Consider the following 17,274-nt stretch of genomic DNA (forward strand, 5'->3'; position numbering starts at 1 on the left):
GGGGTAGTGGGGTGTGTGTGGTGGTGTGCGCCCGCACTTGGGCTGGAGACAAAAAGATTGTGATTTTAAAGCTTTTCTGCAGAATGAGACTGTTTTAAAGAACAAGCCAAACCCCAAAGATATTCCATAGGTAGGCTGATGTTTATGGAAAATAAAAGTTCAGTATCTTCTTGATATGTAGATTTCTGGAGCATGGTTACATGTTTATCATTTAGAAACAAAGTGTCCAAGAGGCAACTGGGGTGTTTTCATTTTGAAAATGCTTTAATAAGTGTTGACAACACTGTTCTGCAAAATGTAAAGGTACTATACAAATTCTTAATACAAAAAGAATAAATTAAAAGCAGATTTCTTTTTTTTAATTCTGCAACTTTGTCTACAACATACATCTTTGTCATTGATTACAGTTGAACAGAATCCAGTAAAATCATTTTACATGCTCTACAGTCAGTTTCAGGAGCAACCTAATCTTACCACCCCCCCAATTATTAAACTAGAGTCCGTTTTACACAACTTGTAATAAACTATTGACATGAATGGGTATGTAAAACTTTACATCTAGTTAACTAAGCAGTAATTGGTCATCTGATAGCACCTGGGTGAGGCTTGCTATATTTAGAACTAAACTAATACTGGATGAAAACAAATTGGGCTTTGAACACTCCAACACTCACCTGCATATGACAAAATAAACCAACCTGGCTCACAACATAGTCTTCTGGCTGAGACAAGCAATTTCTTACACGTATCCAACGAATCCAATACAGGCTTTAAACTGGGGACTTCATCTCCCTTAAAAGAAACAGGGATCTGTAAAGAATCTGCAGGTGCTTGGATACAATACCTAGAGCGTTCATCACCAACCACAGCGACCATTTATTATGTCAGTCTTCAAGGGCTAATGTGTATTATATTATGTACAGTGTATTAACCGAACACAGCTAAACAGTAAAACCTGTTTTACTTAATCTCTGTCCTTACTACCAGACTATCATGATGGTGTTCACAGCTCCCATTCCGTTTCCCTCTGCTCCCCAAACCTATTACATTTAGATTCTTTCTGCATCTCTCATAGATCCGGAGGACTTCAGAATCAATTTTCAAACTGCTGTCTCTGTTATAACCTGTAACCATGTAACCTTGTCTTGTTCTTTGTTTCCTTTTGGACGTTTTCTGTGCAGGCAAATTATTCAGGCATCTCCTTTTGGAAGAAAGAAAATGGGGCACAATGTGACACATTTCCATTAGCTAAGGAAGGAGGAAATAACCCCCAAATAAACCTGCATTATGTAGCTCCGATTATCGTACTAGGAGCAAGAAAGGCAGCCCCGTCTCCATGGAGCCCCAGGTCATTTTGTACCATCATATCCTGTCCCCGCTCATCCTACAGGGTTATCCCTCAAGTGTCTGGGAAGAGTACTGCTTCTGGAAGCTGGGCTCATCACGCCAACCATGCCCAGCTCTGGGGTACCCAGCCTTGAATGGGAGAGAGAAGGCCTCAGGCCACATGGGATGAATGCTCCCACTTGACTTCCAGAGGTTTCCAAGCCACTGCAAAGTGAGCAACAGGGTCAGTCCTTTCTGCTGTTCATTTCTTCCCTTCCCGGTCTGGTAATGTCTATTGTTATTCCTGGATTTAAATACATGAGGAAGTTGTTTCTTTTGATGCCACAGCTAACTTTTAGATTTGCTTTCCCCCCACCCTGGCTCCTGGTCCTAGATGTCTTCCCCACAGGAAGTCATGACAGAGGTAACCCCTGCAAGCCACACTGCCTCCACAGAGATTCTTGTGCCATCGTTAGTGTCCCCACTAAGACTGTGCACTGGTTGGTTAGTATAGAAGTCGTTCTGAGGCCTTTGGAGATTGATGGCTTTTTGGTTGTGTGTTAAGCATAGCTCAAAACACATGTAAACAAGCAGCTTGCACGCGTGCTTTTATGTTTTTTGCCTTTTATCCTCTTGGTATCTGTGGACAGAGGTGGTATATCAAGGTCACAGATACTGCTGGAGGGGTCTGGGCCCTTTGGGAGCCGAGTTGTTGCAACTCTGCTCTGCCTGCCAACTGGTAGACATGTGTAAAAGTCTTCCTACCTAAGGGTGTACTTGAGTTCTCTGACTAAGCGACACACAGGCGAGGTCTGTCCGAGTTCACACAAGTGTTAACAAACATAAAATGGACCACAACAGTAAAACACTTGAGTAGATTGCAATGTGCTTTTTCCCTTGGTTTCCCAAAAACAGAAACTGAAAGGCCTTGTACAAAACAGAAAGGTTACACGTTTACTGGTGGTTTTAACGAGAGAACTGCTTTTGGCTATGGTCACCTTTGGCTTCCTCCCCATCCCAAAAGGAAGGAAGCTTTGGGGGCGTAGGCTGAGGCCCCTGCATAGGGCAGTCCTAATGGTACCCTGCTCCTCCCATGTCCAGACAGATAGAGTCCGAGTCTGCCAGGCCAGCCGAGCCTCCTTCATCTTCACTGTCCCGTTGGGTTTGTTCCCAGGCTCTCGGGGACCTGGAGTGCTCCAGGAGAAGGGTCACGACAGGACGTGGTCTACAGATTGTTGACTTTCACTTGTGCTGCATAGGAGCAGTTTAGAAATGACATTTCACTGCAGAAAGAGTGTGTTCCTCTTGGCCCCTCCTATCTGTTCATTGTTGAATGTGTCTAATCTTTGGCAGCGTAGAACCAACTGTGATCCTCTGATGTGTCTCTGAAGCACCAGTCTTCTTTTTCACACTTCCCCTTAGGAGCTCTTGCTGGCTATCTCACTATGGCATATTTACTTCAGGTGTAAACTGATGTCCCCTGAGGAGTTCTCCTCTAGAAGCACTCGGCTGGCCTATGGTGGCAGCCAGAAACAGCTTCAGTCTCTGCAGGCAGGGCTAGCTTTTTTTCTGTTCTCTTCTACAGGAATTGCATGTGTTGGCTTTCCTGACAGTTTGTGGCCTGGGTATCATGGCAGAGGGAAACCACCAAGGTGCCATTGAGGATTGTTGTCTGGCTCTCTGGGCAAGAGAGTCAGGGGACACACAGTGGGTTCGGAACCTTCCAGAATGTCTCCTCAGTCAGGTTTTTGAGGGTGAAAGGGATGTGGAGACAGGAGAAGAAAAGTGCTGAGGGCCGAAGCTGGTGCAGGTGACAGTGCATCTGGGTAAGGCAAATGAGAGGCAGTGAGGTGACTTGGAATGGCGTGGCGGTGGTCATATCCAGCCTGGCCGGCTCACACGAGGGTCCCGGGCTTGGCTTTTTCCTGCCCGTACCATTGGACATCAGCTAGCTCTGGATAGAGGGAGGAATCCAGGAAGCAGCTGTCACTGTAGCTCCTGTGGATCCAAGAGAGAGAGAGAGAAAAGACCAGAGTTAGAGGAAAGTACTACAGAATGAATGCTCAGGATGCATGGGTGACATGCCCTCTACAGATGAGCTGTCTTCCCTGCCCCACATAGGTGAGGCTTGGCAATCTCCATTACGGTTGGCATACGAAAGGTGTTCAGAGACCATAAGAGTCACACAAAGGGAACCTCCTGAAACCTCAGCAATGCAAGTTAACGCTCGTCCTCAGGATCATGTAGGAACCTCAGAAATGCTCACGTCCAGGCCCGAGTCAGGGCATGCTGCTATTTGCTTGGGGATCCTTCCCAGTCCCACAGGATTTTCAGATGTAGCCCAGGCTGAGAAGCCCATGGAACTTGGGGTGACTTCCTACAGGACAGCCAGGGGCTTGCTTTACATCAGACCCAAGGGCTAACACTTCTGTGGTAAATTATCACTGTCCTGGAAGAACAGTAAAAATGTGAGCCTTCCCTAGAGTAATACTAAAGTGATGCTCTAAGTTGAGTTTTTAATGCTTTTTTAGATTAATACTGTTGTGATTTTATAAAAGTATTTTTTTTAAAAAACATACCGTTGGGACCAGGCCTGTAGCTCTGTGGTAGAAAGCATGATTAGCATATAAAGGGCCTGCACTTAATCTTCAGCACCAAAACATAATATATAGTAAAAATATATTTGTCTCTACATAGAAAAACATACATAAGAAAACAGACGTTTCATCAGGTAAGTGTTTCTAGTAGGTTAGATGGGAGTGAGTCCCAAGTATCAGCAGCTGTGCACACAGATGAGTGGCAGCAGCTCTACTCAAGGCGACTAACTGTCCCTAAGCTACCCTTCCGTTCCCATGCCTAGTGCCAGGAGCATCCGTTGGGGCTGGACCATTTTAAAGAGTATCTTAGAGCTGTCAGGGCACTCTGAGGACAATCAGCTCCCTTACTCCTCCATCTGTCTCACTTGCCGACCTCTCCAGGAATTCATCACGTGAGGATTCACTGCTTTGTAAACGTCCCTCAGTCCACAGGAGCTAGAGAGATCCCAAGTATCCTTGAATATTTGGGTAAACCACTAGGACAGTCTTGTGCTTGGAGCACCGGAAGTACCCGAGGTTAATTCTATGTGGCTTTAGAAGTGAAGGCCCTTAGTTTCGTCACTGACCACGGGTGTCTTTGTATGTATCTGTTTGTTGGGGGTAAATAAGTCGATGATTCGGTTACACGTAATCTACATTGCCTCCCCATTGTGAAGCTGGCTTTTGTAAATTGTGCCAGAAGAACCAAGAACTTTGATTGGGAAAGGTGGTCGGACTCTGCTACAAACATGCAATACTCCTGCGGAAAAGTTCCTTCGTCCTTATTACTCTGATCAAAGGGAGCACGTGACCGAGGGCTGCCAGTTAGCTCTCCAGCCACCGTCACTGGTTCCATGGGAGCGTGGCCCTGGCCAAGGAGCTCTGACAGCATGAGGATGATTATTTCCTCGCCGTGGACGCAAACAATTAGCAAGCTCTGGCCCCTGCTTTGCCTCAGCTTCCCAAATACTGGTACGGCTTGCGAGAATCTTAGAGAAGCTTGCTTTCCAATTCACTTGTGATGTGGGTCTCCTAGGGACATTTTCCTGATTGCAACATTGACTCTAGGGAGTCCCACCATCAGGTGCTTCTGGAGGTGAAGTGCTCTGAGGAAACGGGAAGTTTGAGGACTCAGTCCTTCAGAGCACCACAGCGCACAGGGAGCATGTAGGAAACACTCTGAGAAGTCCTATGTTACTTTGTTTCACCTGGATGGGGTATCCCCTATTCACACCCACAAAACACATGCTTAATGCCATAGGACATGTTTGAATCAATTGTATGTTGGATCGTCTTTCGAGTGAGTGATGCCCTTTCTCCTTATTCCACAGTGAACTGAGAATGGGGTTTCACTTACCCAGTCAACTGGCTGGACATATCTGGATTGGTGGTCAGTGGCCATAGAGCCAGGGTGGAAACACCTATGTGTTTCCCTCTTGCCTCCTTGCTTCACTGCCGTTCTTTAAAGCCAGGCTCATGAGGTGCGTGTCAGAACTAAAGGGCATCTCTCCTCTCTGAACCCTTTTAGCGTTTTGATCATTTGAGTTGTGGAGTGCCCAGCACTTTGGTGTGGCTGTCTTTTTTACTCAGCCTGATTAGGTTGTTGTTTTCTAACTAAGGCCTTTTCCCACTTCTGCATGGCCCCTGTCACTTTAGTGGTCCCTGACGTGCTTCTCAGCGTCAGCGCTATGCAGTTGGTTACTTAGACTCTCAGGTCCCACTATTTTGTACTTGGGAGAGCAGCACTTTGCAGCTTGTAGCATGCAGTTCACTCAGCAGCCAGCGTCGCTTCCAGGAATCATTCTGAGCTCCAGGTGGCGGCGGTAATTTACAGGCCACATTTTGCAAAGCAGGACTCTATGACATCTGGTGTTGCATGCAAATATCACTGAAAAGTGGTAGGATGAGTTAGAGTACTGGGCTATTTAGAACAGTACTGGCTCAGTGCTCATGGAGAGTGTGGCCCAAGCTGGTAAGCAATACCCAACCACGGCAAGGTTTTTTTTGTACTTAAAGCCTAGAAAGTCTAAATATACTGGGGGGGGGGGGGTCTTCCAGGAAGGAGCATGGACTAGCCTACATCTGATGTAAAAACACACATCTGAACATATAGCGCCACATGTAGCTAGAAATAAAACATAAGAATAATAGCTTCCACACTATTCAGACATTTCCTCCTGGAAACTATGACATGGGCAGAGGCAGCACATATGCAGGACATCTGGATCACACACGTGGGCAGTAAGAACAAAACGTTCCCTTACAATACCTCTATTCATCAGTACTTTGGTGTGTTGGAGACTCAGACCCATCCATGATGGGAGAGTTTTCTGTTGCTTCTCTGAACAAAGGAAAGCGGAAGGAGAAGAGAAGAAAGGTTGTGTTACACAGGAGAACGGACACACGTGATTAGTAGTAGCTTAACCCAATGACTATATACCCACGTGTCTGTGACACAGTAAGAATCATACAGAGCACTCAGGCTCCATCTCTGAGCAGCAGGACCTCAGTAGTTCTGTTAGGAAGGCAGACAGTGGCCATTTTTACCCACTGTCTTGTTTTCTATCACATTATTATTCTTGAGTTATCCTCAATCTGGAAGAATGCTGGCCTTCAGGGACAATAACCTTCTGTTTCCAGTTGGTTGTGAGCCTTACTGGCTACATGCGGTAACAGAGGTAACTCGAGTGAGTAGGCATGGGAGGGCTGCTTGTAAACTTCAGAGCCTGTCTATCGGTCAAATGATGCAGATCAGATGGTCAGATCAGATGAAACTGGGCATGGCCCACAGAGGATCCCAAGTGTCCTGGTTGCATGATACCATTTACCCTATAGAGGTATACAGATGTGTGGCTCTTGAATGAATTAGTCCCGAGAGATTCTCAAACCCTAAGCCAAGAAGCTATCTGGATTTAGAGGCTGGGGCTTGTATGGACAAGTGGCAATGATTTATAATAAAAGAGAGGGGTAGCAGCTACTGGCAAAAGCTACCCTAGCAGTAGACATGAGAAACACTGTACAGACTATGTTTTCTTAATTTGAAAAGAGGAAAGAAGCAGTGCGGGGTGGTTCAGTGAGTGTCCAACCACTGATCCTAATGACCCAAGGGTTCATTTAAGGATACCCACTGGGCCTACCCCAGAGCTTCCGAGTTAGTAGGTTTTGGGTAGGCCCAAGAAGATCCCAGGTGAAGCCCAAAGTGCTGATCTAGGGTCCACATTTTAGGACTTACCAGAAAAGTATGGAGTGAGTGACTTGTGTTCTCTGTCTCACTTATGAATCCAAAATATCTAGCTACTTCCCTTGCCGGGAGCAGACAGGCTTCCATGAAACTCACTTATGTTCAAAGAAGCCGTCAGCCTTTGTGTTTTAAGTACTCAATAAGTGTTGGCTCCCCCTCTTCTCCACCAAAAATGACGTTTCCCAAAGAGGCCTGGTGTCAAGTCACTGCAGATAAATGTGGAGGACTAAGGATGCCAAGTGTGGGAGCCTGGACACAGGCAGTGGAACCAACTGTGGGTCTGTGATGTTCTTATAATTCAGCACGCAGCTGTCAGATTTTCCCAGACACGCTCACCAGCACCCAGCAAAGCAAAAGCTGGGGATTAAGCTGGATATGGGGCCCATTTCCAGTAACCAACAGGTGTTAACAGAATGGACCATCTAAGAAGCAGCAACAGAAGAGAGGAGCTGGGTAGAAAGTGTCAGCGTGTGATAATAAAACACTTGTGTCTGCTTGACCCTTCAGCAGATTGGAACATCCTAACTGGCCCTAAGTCCACACTTAAAGCTCACTTCCAGTTTCCGTATTTGGCTGTGGGCAACCTCTGTCTAAAGGTCTCAAGGTGCAGTTTCCCCTTTGCTGATCACCCAGAACAACAGTTTAGCCAAGACAGGAGCCCTCTTTTTTTGGATGCATCCCAATATTAAGACAGCAACCACACTGAGAAGCCTGTGTAATATCTGACTCAGGGTTCTTTCTCCTACCCGTGACATTTTTGCAGAAAAATCAAATGCCACCCAGAATTGAATCTACTTCTTTGTTTGCTTTGCTACAGCCCAGGAATCGCTACCTACCTTTAAGTAGAACACACAGAATTCATCACCATCAAAAACAGTAGGCTAGCTGGGGAGAAGGCGATAGCCCAGGGATTGCTTTGATTCTTGGCACCATTTGCTGATACATCCTCCCATCGCTGGGAGCTCAGTACTGCTGATATCCTTCCTGGCTAACTCCATTTAGAGCCCAGAAGAACCAAGTCAAAGATTTCACGGGACAACTCACCCAGTCTGCCAGGTCAGGATGTGGTGGGGGCTGCTTGGTGGGGTGGCTCCAATTTCACTGGATGGTGTTGAGCTTCTCTGGCTTTGAGGTAAGGCAGCTATATGTAGTCAGTGTGGGAAAAGCAGGGAGAAGCCAGGTCAGACCAGCATGGAGCTCGTAAGTCAATGACAGACCCAGTGGCAGGTGTGACCAATGTTAGACAGGAAGGACAGGGTCTTGGTGACCCCAAGGCATTCTTTGGGAAATACCTTTGTTCCCCCAGCTGTATTTTGTCTTAACTTTGTCCCTCCACTCTGGCCACAGGATGGTTTCTGTAATTGCATAGAATAGGAAGCCCCCATGTTTCTGTTGTGGAGACCTGAGCACAGAGGGCTGCCCTGGGGCATTTTAGATGTGGCTTCTATGTGAGGACCACGCTGTATTGTTGGAAGGCCCCCAGACTTTACCATCTGCTCCTTCAGTAATTCTGCAAGTGAACAGCATTTTTAACAGCTTATATGTGCCATAGACTTACTCCAAATGTGATTAGATCTACCAGGAGAATTTAGCACCAAGTACATCCATCTGAGGTGCCTCTTGTGCACTTTTGGTGGTGGCGGGGGTGGATGGGGTACAATTTACTAAAATCTTAGTAATACCTTCCTGCTATTTAATAAAGCAAATGCACACAGACACGGCAATTCTGAGAGAATGAACCACTCCTGTGTTTTTGCCCTTGGTACTTAACCACCGGATCTGAGAAGACTAGAGCCGCTCATGACCTTCAGAGGGCACACGTTAGATGTATTCATTCTCTGAACCCTGCTGGGATGCCAGTGGTAAGTTTACGGATAAAAGCAGAGCAGGAGAAAGGTTGTGGGACCGTGGAGTGTTCCAAGGAGGGACGCCCAGGACTGCCGGTTTGTTTGTAGTCTAATCTCTGGAGCTTGCTTGGCATGGGCCCCAGGGAAGAGAGCAGTAGGGACATGGAGGCGGAATGAGCAGCTGCTCTCCTGGGCTGAACTTCTTAGGGACTCTCGTCTCCAGAGCCTGGCTTTTTAGTGAAATTTCACTGGTTTTCACTTTTGCCTTCCTTCTTGTTTTCCTCTACCCTCCCTCGTTCCTTCTACCTACAGCAGAAGGCTGTAGTATGTCTGAGTGGTAAGAGTTACAGATACCCACTGATCTAGCAAAGGTAAATGCTCAACCAGCATCAGTTATGAGCATTATCGTTTCAGAGAGAACGTCGGAAGGGAAAGGAGCTCTCCAGTTTTTTGCTTGATTTGCTACTGTACAGTGCTTTGGGTTCAAACCTCAGTGTGACACAGCATCAAAGACACTGAAAGTAGCAGCAGAAAAGCCAGGAGCAGCCAGGTTACCTAAGCAGATGCAGCTGTCAGGTTCAGAGAGCAAACACTTCTTTACCCAGGGCCTCGAGATCCAAGCCCGACCTTTCAACCCAATCTTTCTTGGCAAGGTTAGAACTTGGGACTCTAACCTACTAGAATCTTTCTTGCACCCTTGGCAGGATAAACCCTCTGATCTGACTTTACATGGCTTTCTGTCCTTAACTGGAAAAGCTAAAAGAAATGCTCACTCTCTGCGAAGGAAGAGTGTTAAGGGAGGAAGGGAGGGAGGGACGGAGGGAGGGAGGGAGGGAGGGAGGGAGGGAGGGAGGGAGGGAGGGAGGGAGGGAGGGAGGGAGGAAGGAAGGAAGGAAGGAAGGAAGGAAGGAAGGAAGGAAGGAAGGAAGGAAGGAAGGAAAGGAAGGATGGATGACATGGGTTGGGATAAGGACCATGGCTTCCCACATTTCACAGCAAGGCCTCCAGAATAAGTGACTCCTTTTTTTTGACTGTGAAGTCTAGGCAACCTTCAGCCTACCCAGGTCACCTGCCTCCCACCACCTTCTCACCTGACGTGGCCTTGCACATCTGGGGCATCCTGGTGACCCTGCTGTGCGCCACGAAGGTGCTCTGGGAAGAGGTGCTGTACTGAGAGCCGCTGTCCGAGGAGGTGGAGCTGGTGTGCGACAGGCGGCTGTGCTCCTTGTGCGAGGCTGTGGAGCGCTGGTACCACTGGCGCAGCTCATCAGACACGGCGGCACGGCCGGAGCCTTTGTCGTGGGCGCCATCACGCCCCAACGAAGGAGTCCGCAGGATCTGAGACCGAGATGGTGTAAGGCGGCCTGCATCCCCCTCGTCGCCACCCCCGCGCCAGCTCTCTTTGAACAGGCCACCAGCCGTGTAAGAGTTGGAGGTCTTAAACTGCGCTTTGACGCTGTAGTGGCCCTCCTGGTCGCTCTCCAGGCTGCGTACCACCACGGGTGTGGCACTGCCCTCGATATATAGTGGGTACTCCTTGATGCGGTACTGAGAGCTCGGCTGGCTCTGGCTGTGCAGGTACACGCCACCTCCAGTGCTTGCAGCCCCACTGCGGGCCGCCAGGTTGGGCATGCTGCCAGAGCTGGCTGAGCCCAGGGCGCCTGCTGCCCGCTGCCTCTGCCGCTGTCGCTGCCGCGCCTTGGACGGCGAGTCCTCAGCCAGCGTTGAGTAGTTGGCGTTCATCTGTGCTGGGTAGTAGTGCTCTGAGCTCGAGTGGCTGGTGCAGGACGAGCAGTCGTCCATGGGGTCTGAGCCATTGCTGCTACGAGTCCTCGGGGTGTAGAAGTCGGGGCTTCCGGTGTCGTTCTCCGAGCCCAGGAGCTTGCCCTGGGACTCCAGGCTGGAGCTTCGATGCCTAAAGTGCAGTGCAAGGCTGTGCAGTCTCGTGGGGCTGATGTCCACTGACCTGTTGGGGAGACAGGATTGGTCTTAGAGTCCTGGATCAAAGGGTCCCACGAAAGCCACAGGCCAGGCTCAGGGCCTCTACCAATGGGAGAGCCCAGCAAGGTTGCCCCTGGAAAGCCAGGTTCTTCCCTAGGTGCCAGGTGAGGAAGGAAGCTAAGAATCCCTAGAATCCACGTGGCACCTAGGGAGTGGATGAACTGTGTTGACCAATGTCCGAGGGCTTTTGCTTCTTAAGAAAATGATGTTATTGATAGAGAAGGAAATTCCTATATTCTAAGCATTACACTAACCCCTTTAAAATATTGATTGTAGGTAATAAAAAAAAAAAAACCAACCAAAACCTCTCAGAAAAAAAAAACAAAAACAAAACTACCAACCAAAAGGCCTAACAGAGGCCCTTGTGACTGAACCAAAGACTCCTCCGAAATGAATGCCAACGCGCCAATGGCTGCTTCTTGTGACTATTCTACAATGGAGGGTTGGTGAAACATGGAACCCCTAAACATGAACAATACAATTTTCTACCGGTAGTACCAAGACTTTGCCTCCAATCCATCAATATCAACAAGAGGAAGGTGATGGAACCCAGCAACAGGAGGTCTTATGCAAATTCCTCGTGACTCTTGGCCACATCCAGGCAGAACTGTGACCAGTGACCTTCTGTGACCCAGCTTTCCCTCTTGGAGAAGGGATGTGATGCAGGGAAGCCTAGTGTTCGGTTCATTTCTTTTGCTCACTATAAATGTACACCTTGAGGCATTAAAGTGGGTCCGGAATAGACTTTAGACCTCATGAGAAAGATCTATGAGGAACGAGGGTAGAGCAAAGATTAGCCTGCGGTGTCTATGGCGGCTGCACTTTCCCACATTAACTGGGCTAGTTTTCTTGTTTCCTCTCCTACTAGGATCCTTGTTACCTGTCTCCAGAAGGCTGGGGTTCTCTGGCCCCACAAGTCCCTGGATATAGATAGAGTTGACTATATTGAGTGTCCAGGGTAAAGTGGACCCTTGCTCCCCTGTTAACTGGGCTAGATTGGAGCCAATGATGTCTTACTACACCAGGGTCTGGCCCAGAAAGGCAGGTGGCCTAAAGGCCCAGCAGACTCACCTTGTGGAATGAACATAGTGGGGACTCCGGACGCGCAGGTCTGGGGTGGATGGCATGCTAGACTGGGAATTCCAGTGTGGGAGGCTTCGGATGGGACTGTTCTGCAAGGAGCTGCTTACTCCTGCCTCAGTACAGCTTCCTGTGCTGGGGAAGCGCTTGTGGCTGCTGCAAGCAAGAAGAGGGAAGCCATGCTGATCACACGAATACAATGTGGCAGTGTTGGTAGGGGCTGACTAGCTTGGGACAGTAGGTCTAATTGCAGGGAGAGCTTGCCCGGGACTCCGGCTCTCACTATTCCACTTCTCCCCCTCCACCCCTTGCACTTAAGCACAGGGTGACTATTCTCTGGAGCTTTCATCCTTAACAAGTATTGTTTTCCGAGATACAGTACCTGCTAGGGCACCCTCTGGAGCTAATTAAGGAACATGAGGAAAACAGAAGCGGGCCTAAATGTCTTCCAGATAATCCTCTCTACGACATTGATATTAACCAAGCAATGAGCTGATAATGTGTGCAGCTTGCGTTACAGCTGCTTGGCTCCAGAACTCGGCGGGAAGATGGTGTAGGGTTCTCTACCACCCTGAGGATCCTCAAATCCAGCTCTCCTTTGCCATTCTGGAATGCTGCTGGCTACAATTTCCTAATTAATTCCTGTGAAATGTAACAGCATTAAATCCATCTGCCAACAGGTTGACTATGAGCCAAGCCCTTACCTCCCTCCTCCCCCCTCCCTACCTTCAGACGACAAATCTGTACTTCTGAGGGTTTGCCAGCAGAGGGCTTTGTGCGCCAAGCTGAACTGTGAGTTCCAGGGAGGAAAAGAGTATCCTTTGGCAGTATTTGTAGGTTGTAATGTGGGGCAAGCCTTTGATTCTGTTTGAGCGTAGCCGGAGACCTCATTTGGGTGTCCCAATGTAGCTCACCTGGAATGGCCGTGGGAGGATCTTTTCTTCACCTTCTCATAAGGCTCATCTAAAGATGACTCGCTCCACATTTTGGGCTTTAAGGGTGACTTGTCATAGTCGGTACGGTGATAGTGCAGCTGCCTGAGTCCCTCCAGGGACTGTGGGGGAGGAGGCCTGTTGTGTGATGAAGGTGGCCGAGGAGGGAGTCCCTTGTGTGGCGACTGTAAGGGGGATATTGTGCTGGTAACCTGAGAGTCTTCTGCATGGGCAGGAGGAGGAAGAACTGATCAGAGACATTATTTCCACAAGAGATGGAGCCTCTGCCCAAACATACCATGTCAATGCCTTGGAGCTACACTTCACATATGTGCCAGGACCCTGTGACCCTTCCACAGAGGGGTCAATCCAGGTCAAGGCAGAGCCCAGACTGCGGGCTTAACTGAATGTGAAGGGCACTGCTGTTACATCTGCTTAAGTGCGAATAAAGTCTGAGTTGGATTCAGTGTCACCAACAAGTGATTGCTTCATATTAACCAGGCTAATGGAGTATTACATTCTAACTTTTCCTTTTTAAATTTGGTGCTATGAGCCCAGGGCCTCAGACATGCTAAGCGAGTGCTCTATCATGGAGCTATGCCATGACGTATGTTTGGAGAGACACTAAACAGATCTCCTTTGCTCTGGGGGGAGGGGAGTTAACCTTCTTGAGGATTTTATCTGCTCTGTTAATCCCTGTGTCCTCAGGGTTAAAATGACAGCTGGCACCTAGTAGGTACTCAATAAATATTTGTTGGAGGAAAAACCTGAATTGGAAGTATATCTGTGAGGTATTTAAGTGCTGACAGATCCGCCTTCTCCCATCCATGCTTCCCTCACAAGCTTCTTACGTTTTCTATAATCTATCCTGGCATATTTAATCTGTGATGTCGGAATGGAGCCCAGAGCCTCTTTCGAGGCTCTCCACTGAGCTATATCCTCAGCTCGGTTCAAGGTGTTTTAGAGGAAGAGGGTCCCAGTCCTTTGGGACCTTGATGGCCCAGGGTTACAGAGGAAGAAGGGTCCAGGGAGATTCAAGCCTGGATACCTCAAAGGTAGGCCAGCAGGGGTTGGCTATCTCCCCAGTCTCAACCTGGAGCCATAAAGCCAGCTCCGGCCACAACAACCCTAGTAAGAATTTATTATCCTGACAGTTATCAGCCTTCACTCCTTGTTTGACCTTATAAGTCCCCCTCCCCCAACACCTGAGTATATAAATGAAGCATCTTCTAACACCCCTGTCCTGGTCATTGGTACAGGCCACACAGACCTCACCCCAGAGACCCTGGCTACCTCCCCAGGGGCATAAATACCCACCCCACCCCAATAAATCTCACGGTTCTCTTCCAGAATGTGATCATTGCCGGCACTGCACTCATCTCCACCAGGCTAAGCTTCCCTCCCCCAGTCCAGCTAGTGCACAAGCAATATGCCCTGCCCCTATCCCCCAAGTACCCAGCAGCACAGTCAAAATAGTACCCTACCTCCACCATCTCTGGAGTGCAATTTCGCACATCTATATGCTGGATGGCTTCCAAAGGAAGCAAAGCCATTTAACCAAAGAAGGCAGATGTCTCATATGGCATAGTGACTTTTGCCTGTAATTCTAGCCCTTGGTAGACAGAGTCAGGCAGATGGGCAGTTGAAGGCCAGCTTCTGTTACACAGTGGGTTTAATACCATTCTGAGTTCCTTGGGACCTGGTCCAATCTTAAACATCAATCCCCAACCAAACCCCAAAGGCGCTATCTGGAAGCAATGAACCATGGGGCAGAGAAGGACAGAAACGGAGTAGAAATCTAGAGGTGAGGGGGCTAGGTATAAGCAGCAGGTTCTTCTACTCAGCGGAGGAGAGGGCGGAGAGACAGGGGAGGGAGGAGAAATTCTGAGTGTGCCTAGATAGTGTGGGACCTTGAATTCTAGGCAAGCAGTTGAGATTTGACCTGAAAGCTACAAGAAAACTTTCTTAACATAAGCATAGATGTGCCAGGGTGAAAATCCTGTTTTAGAACTGTTATTCTTGCAGTTTTGATCCTGGGAAAATCAACAACAGACAGGAGGAGGGTTTAATGAAGAGATTTGGTGGGAGGTGGCTTTGGGAAGAGAGGGAATGCCCAGTGCTCACAGGGAGGGGGAGGGGGGCCTGGGGGGCTGGGGGGAAATTTCACCACCAACCACTCATGGAATCCTATATCCATTTTCAACTTTTCGGATTTTCATAGCTTAATTCTCAGTCACCAAAATTCAAAGGTCAGATATATATGTTCTGGTCTATGCCTGCTAGTCCTTCAAATCAGACAGGAGGAGTCTCTAGGAGGTGAGAGGAGAGCCTCAAGTGGGAACACAGGACATTGGAGGAGGCACTCCCAGCTCTCAGGAGGTCGGAGGCCCAGGACGTTGAGCAAAACTGTTATCATGATGTCTCAAAATTAGCTAATGACTACATATAACCCTGGGAACTCCTAGTACAAGGGGACACCACTAGCTTGTTCCTTCCTTGGCAGACCAGGGTGACACTGATCAATGCTAGGCCAGGGAGGGCTTCATATTCCAAACAGGCCTCTGTGTTCTCATGGAACACTACGGCCTCCCCACCCACTTAATGCAGCAGACAGTCAAATTCAACAATCTGATTTCTAGTAGCAAGGGCAAGACAACTGGGTAGCTATTCCCTAGGTTTTCCCACATCAAGAGCAATCATTATTATTATGGCAATTATCATTATTACTGTGACTTGGGTAGGCCTTTCATGTTTTCTGTCTGAATAGCCACTTACCACTGGGTGCCTGAGGTTTTCCTAGAGGGCAAAAATAATTAACTACCAGTTAATAGATTTCCATATAATTAGTGTTCTCCTTTTCCAATGTTTTGGTTTAGCAACCAAAGGGTGAGCTTCAGAAATGGTTCTAAGTCTCGAATGCCTGCTTCTGTAGAGGGTGGGAGGGGCTTTCAACTCCTTTTCTAAGACCCACCAAGAAAATATCCCTTGGCAGTTGCCAGGTTTGAGAATTCAACAGGAAATAAAACAATAACAGTTTCCAAGACTGTCTGTGTTGCTAAAGGGACATTCTCACTCTTGTCTCAGGAGCAGAGGATGGACCAAGTCCTTCCTATAGCTCAGACTCTTCCAGTAGGGCCCAAACTTTGCTGTGTAACACAAATAAATGTCTGCTTCTTTCCGAGTGTGTGTGTGTGTGTGTGTGTGTGTGTGAGAGAGAGAGAGAGAGAGAGAGAGAGAGAGAGAGAGAGAGAGAGAGAGAGAGAGAACTACCCAAAGGAAGACACATACAACGCAGGCTCTTTACTTCAAAATTTTCTTTTTTTTTTTTTTTTTCTTTTCTGTTTTGTTTTGTTTTGGCCCAAGAGTGGAACTCGGGGCCTTGCATACGCTAGGCAAGTGTTCTCACATAAACTCCCAGGCCCTGTTTGGTTTTGACACTGGGTCTTGCAATATAGTTTCGGTTACCTTGAACTTTTGATCATCCTGCCTCTGTTTCTAACTCTCATGTGCTGAGACAACAGGATAAAAGCTACGATGCCAGCCAAAAAAGTGCTTTGAGTATTACAGAGACAAGATACCACTTCAAGAATATAATCTATTCTTTTGGCTTATGTGGGCCAAGAATAATTCTCTAGGCCATCTATCCCAAGAGTGTCCAACCCATACCCATGGGCTTCAGAGCATACATGTTTATTTTCTATGCTATTAGAATACAAAGGCTGCCATCCCTGGAAAACCAGTGTAAATGTAGACCACTGTGAGCTCAACAGGGACTCTTAGGGGAAAAAAAGAGCGTACAAGGACTCCATCCAGTCACCGGCTCAGCCTGCCTCTTTCCTGTCTACAAGGCCATTCCCAGGCAGCATACGGATCCACGTACAAGAGCAGAGAATGGGACAACCTACCATCTTCCAGAACGAGGGCATCCGAGAGAGAGCTGTCTTCGCTGGCGATATTTCCATCTGGAAGATAAAAAGTGAAAGTCTACAGGGTTAACACGTTTTGGAAACACAGTCCAGTGAGTAGGAAAGGAACCGTGACCTTCCCCCCAGTCCTGGCCACACCCTCCCATCTCTTTTGCATCAGTAAGGAAGAAGCCCTGAATCATAAAGATGCTGTTGGGTGTTTCCTTTGACAGTCTGGTGGAAGAGGGCCATCCTCCCCACCCTGGCTCTGCAGTGGGCCCTGGCTCTGCAATGGTCCCTGGTCTTTGTGTACTTAGGCTCTTGGTCATCAGATGCTATGGCTTAGTCTGTCCTAGAAAGGAGGTA

The 17,274-nt window shown here is 48.1% G+C and overlaps 1 protein-coding gene across 4 annotated transcripts in view; it reads right to left on the reverse strand.

Annotated features, from left to right (window-relative positions):
- Positions 1–253: 253 nt before the first annotated feature.
- Positions 254–17,274, reverse strand: part of Frmd4a (FERM domain containing 4A) — a 600,187-nt gene continuing 583,166 nt past the window's right edge. For 3 of the 4 annotated variants that reach the window (XM_029471433.2, XM_085835220.1, XM_029471440.2), the window contains 6 exons: positions 16,909–16,965; positions 12,986–13,226; positions 12,063–12,227; positions 10,082–10,956; positions 8,188–8,284; positions 254–3,324 (listed from right to left, as the gene is read on the reverse strand). In XM_029471433.2, the coding sequence (XP_029327293.1) occupies positions 3,222–3,324; positions 8,188–8,284; positions 10,082–10,956; positions 12,063–12,227; positions 12,986–13,226; positions 16,909–16,965 (1,538 nt within the window). In that variant the 3' untranslated portion in view covers positions 254–3,221. Of the gene's footprint in view, positions 3,325–6,171; positions 6,244–8,187; positions 8,285–10,081; positions 10,957–12,062; positions 12,228–12,985; positions 13,227–16,908; positions 16,966–17,274 lie in introns of all 4 variants that reach the window. The other variant, XM_021186444.2, reaches the window with a different exon arrangement.

The sequence above is a fragment of the Mus caroli genome, unplaced genomic scaffold, assembly GCF_978045245.1.
Source record: "Mus caroli unplaced genomic scaffold, Mus_caroli_1 scaffold_2, whole genome shotgun sequence".
In the NCBI taxonomy this organism is placed as follows: domain Eukaryota; kingdom Metazoa; phylum Chordata; class Mammalia; order Rodentia; family Muridae; genus Mus; species Mus caroli.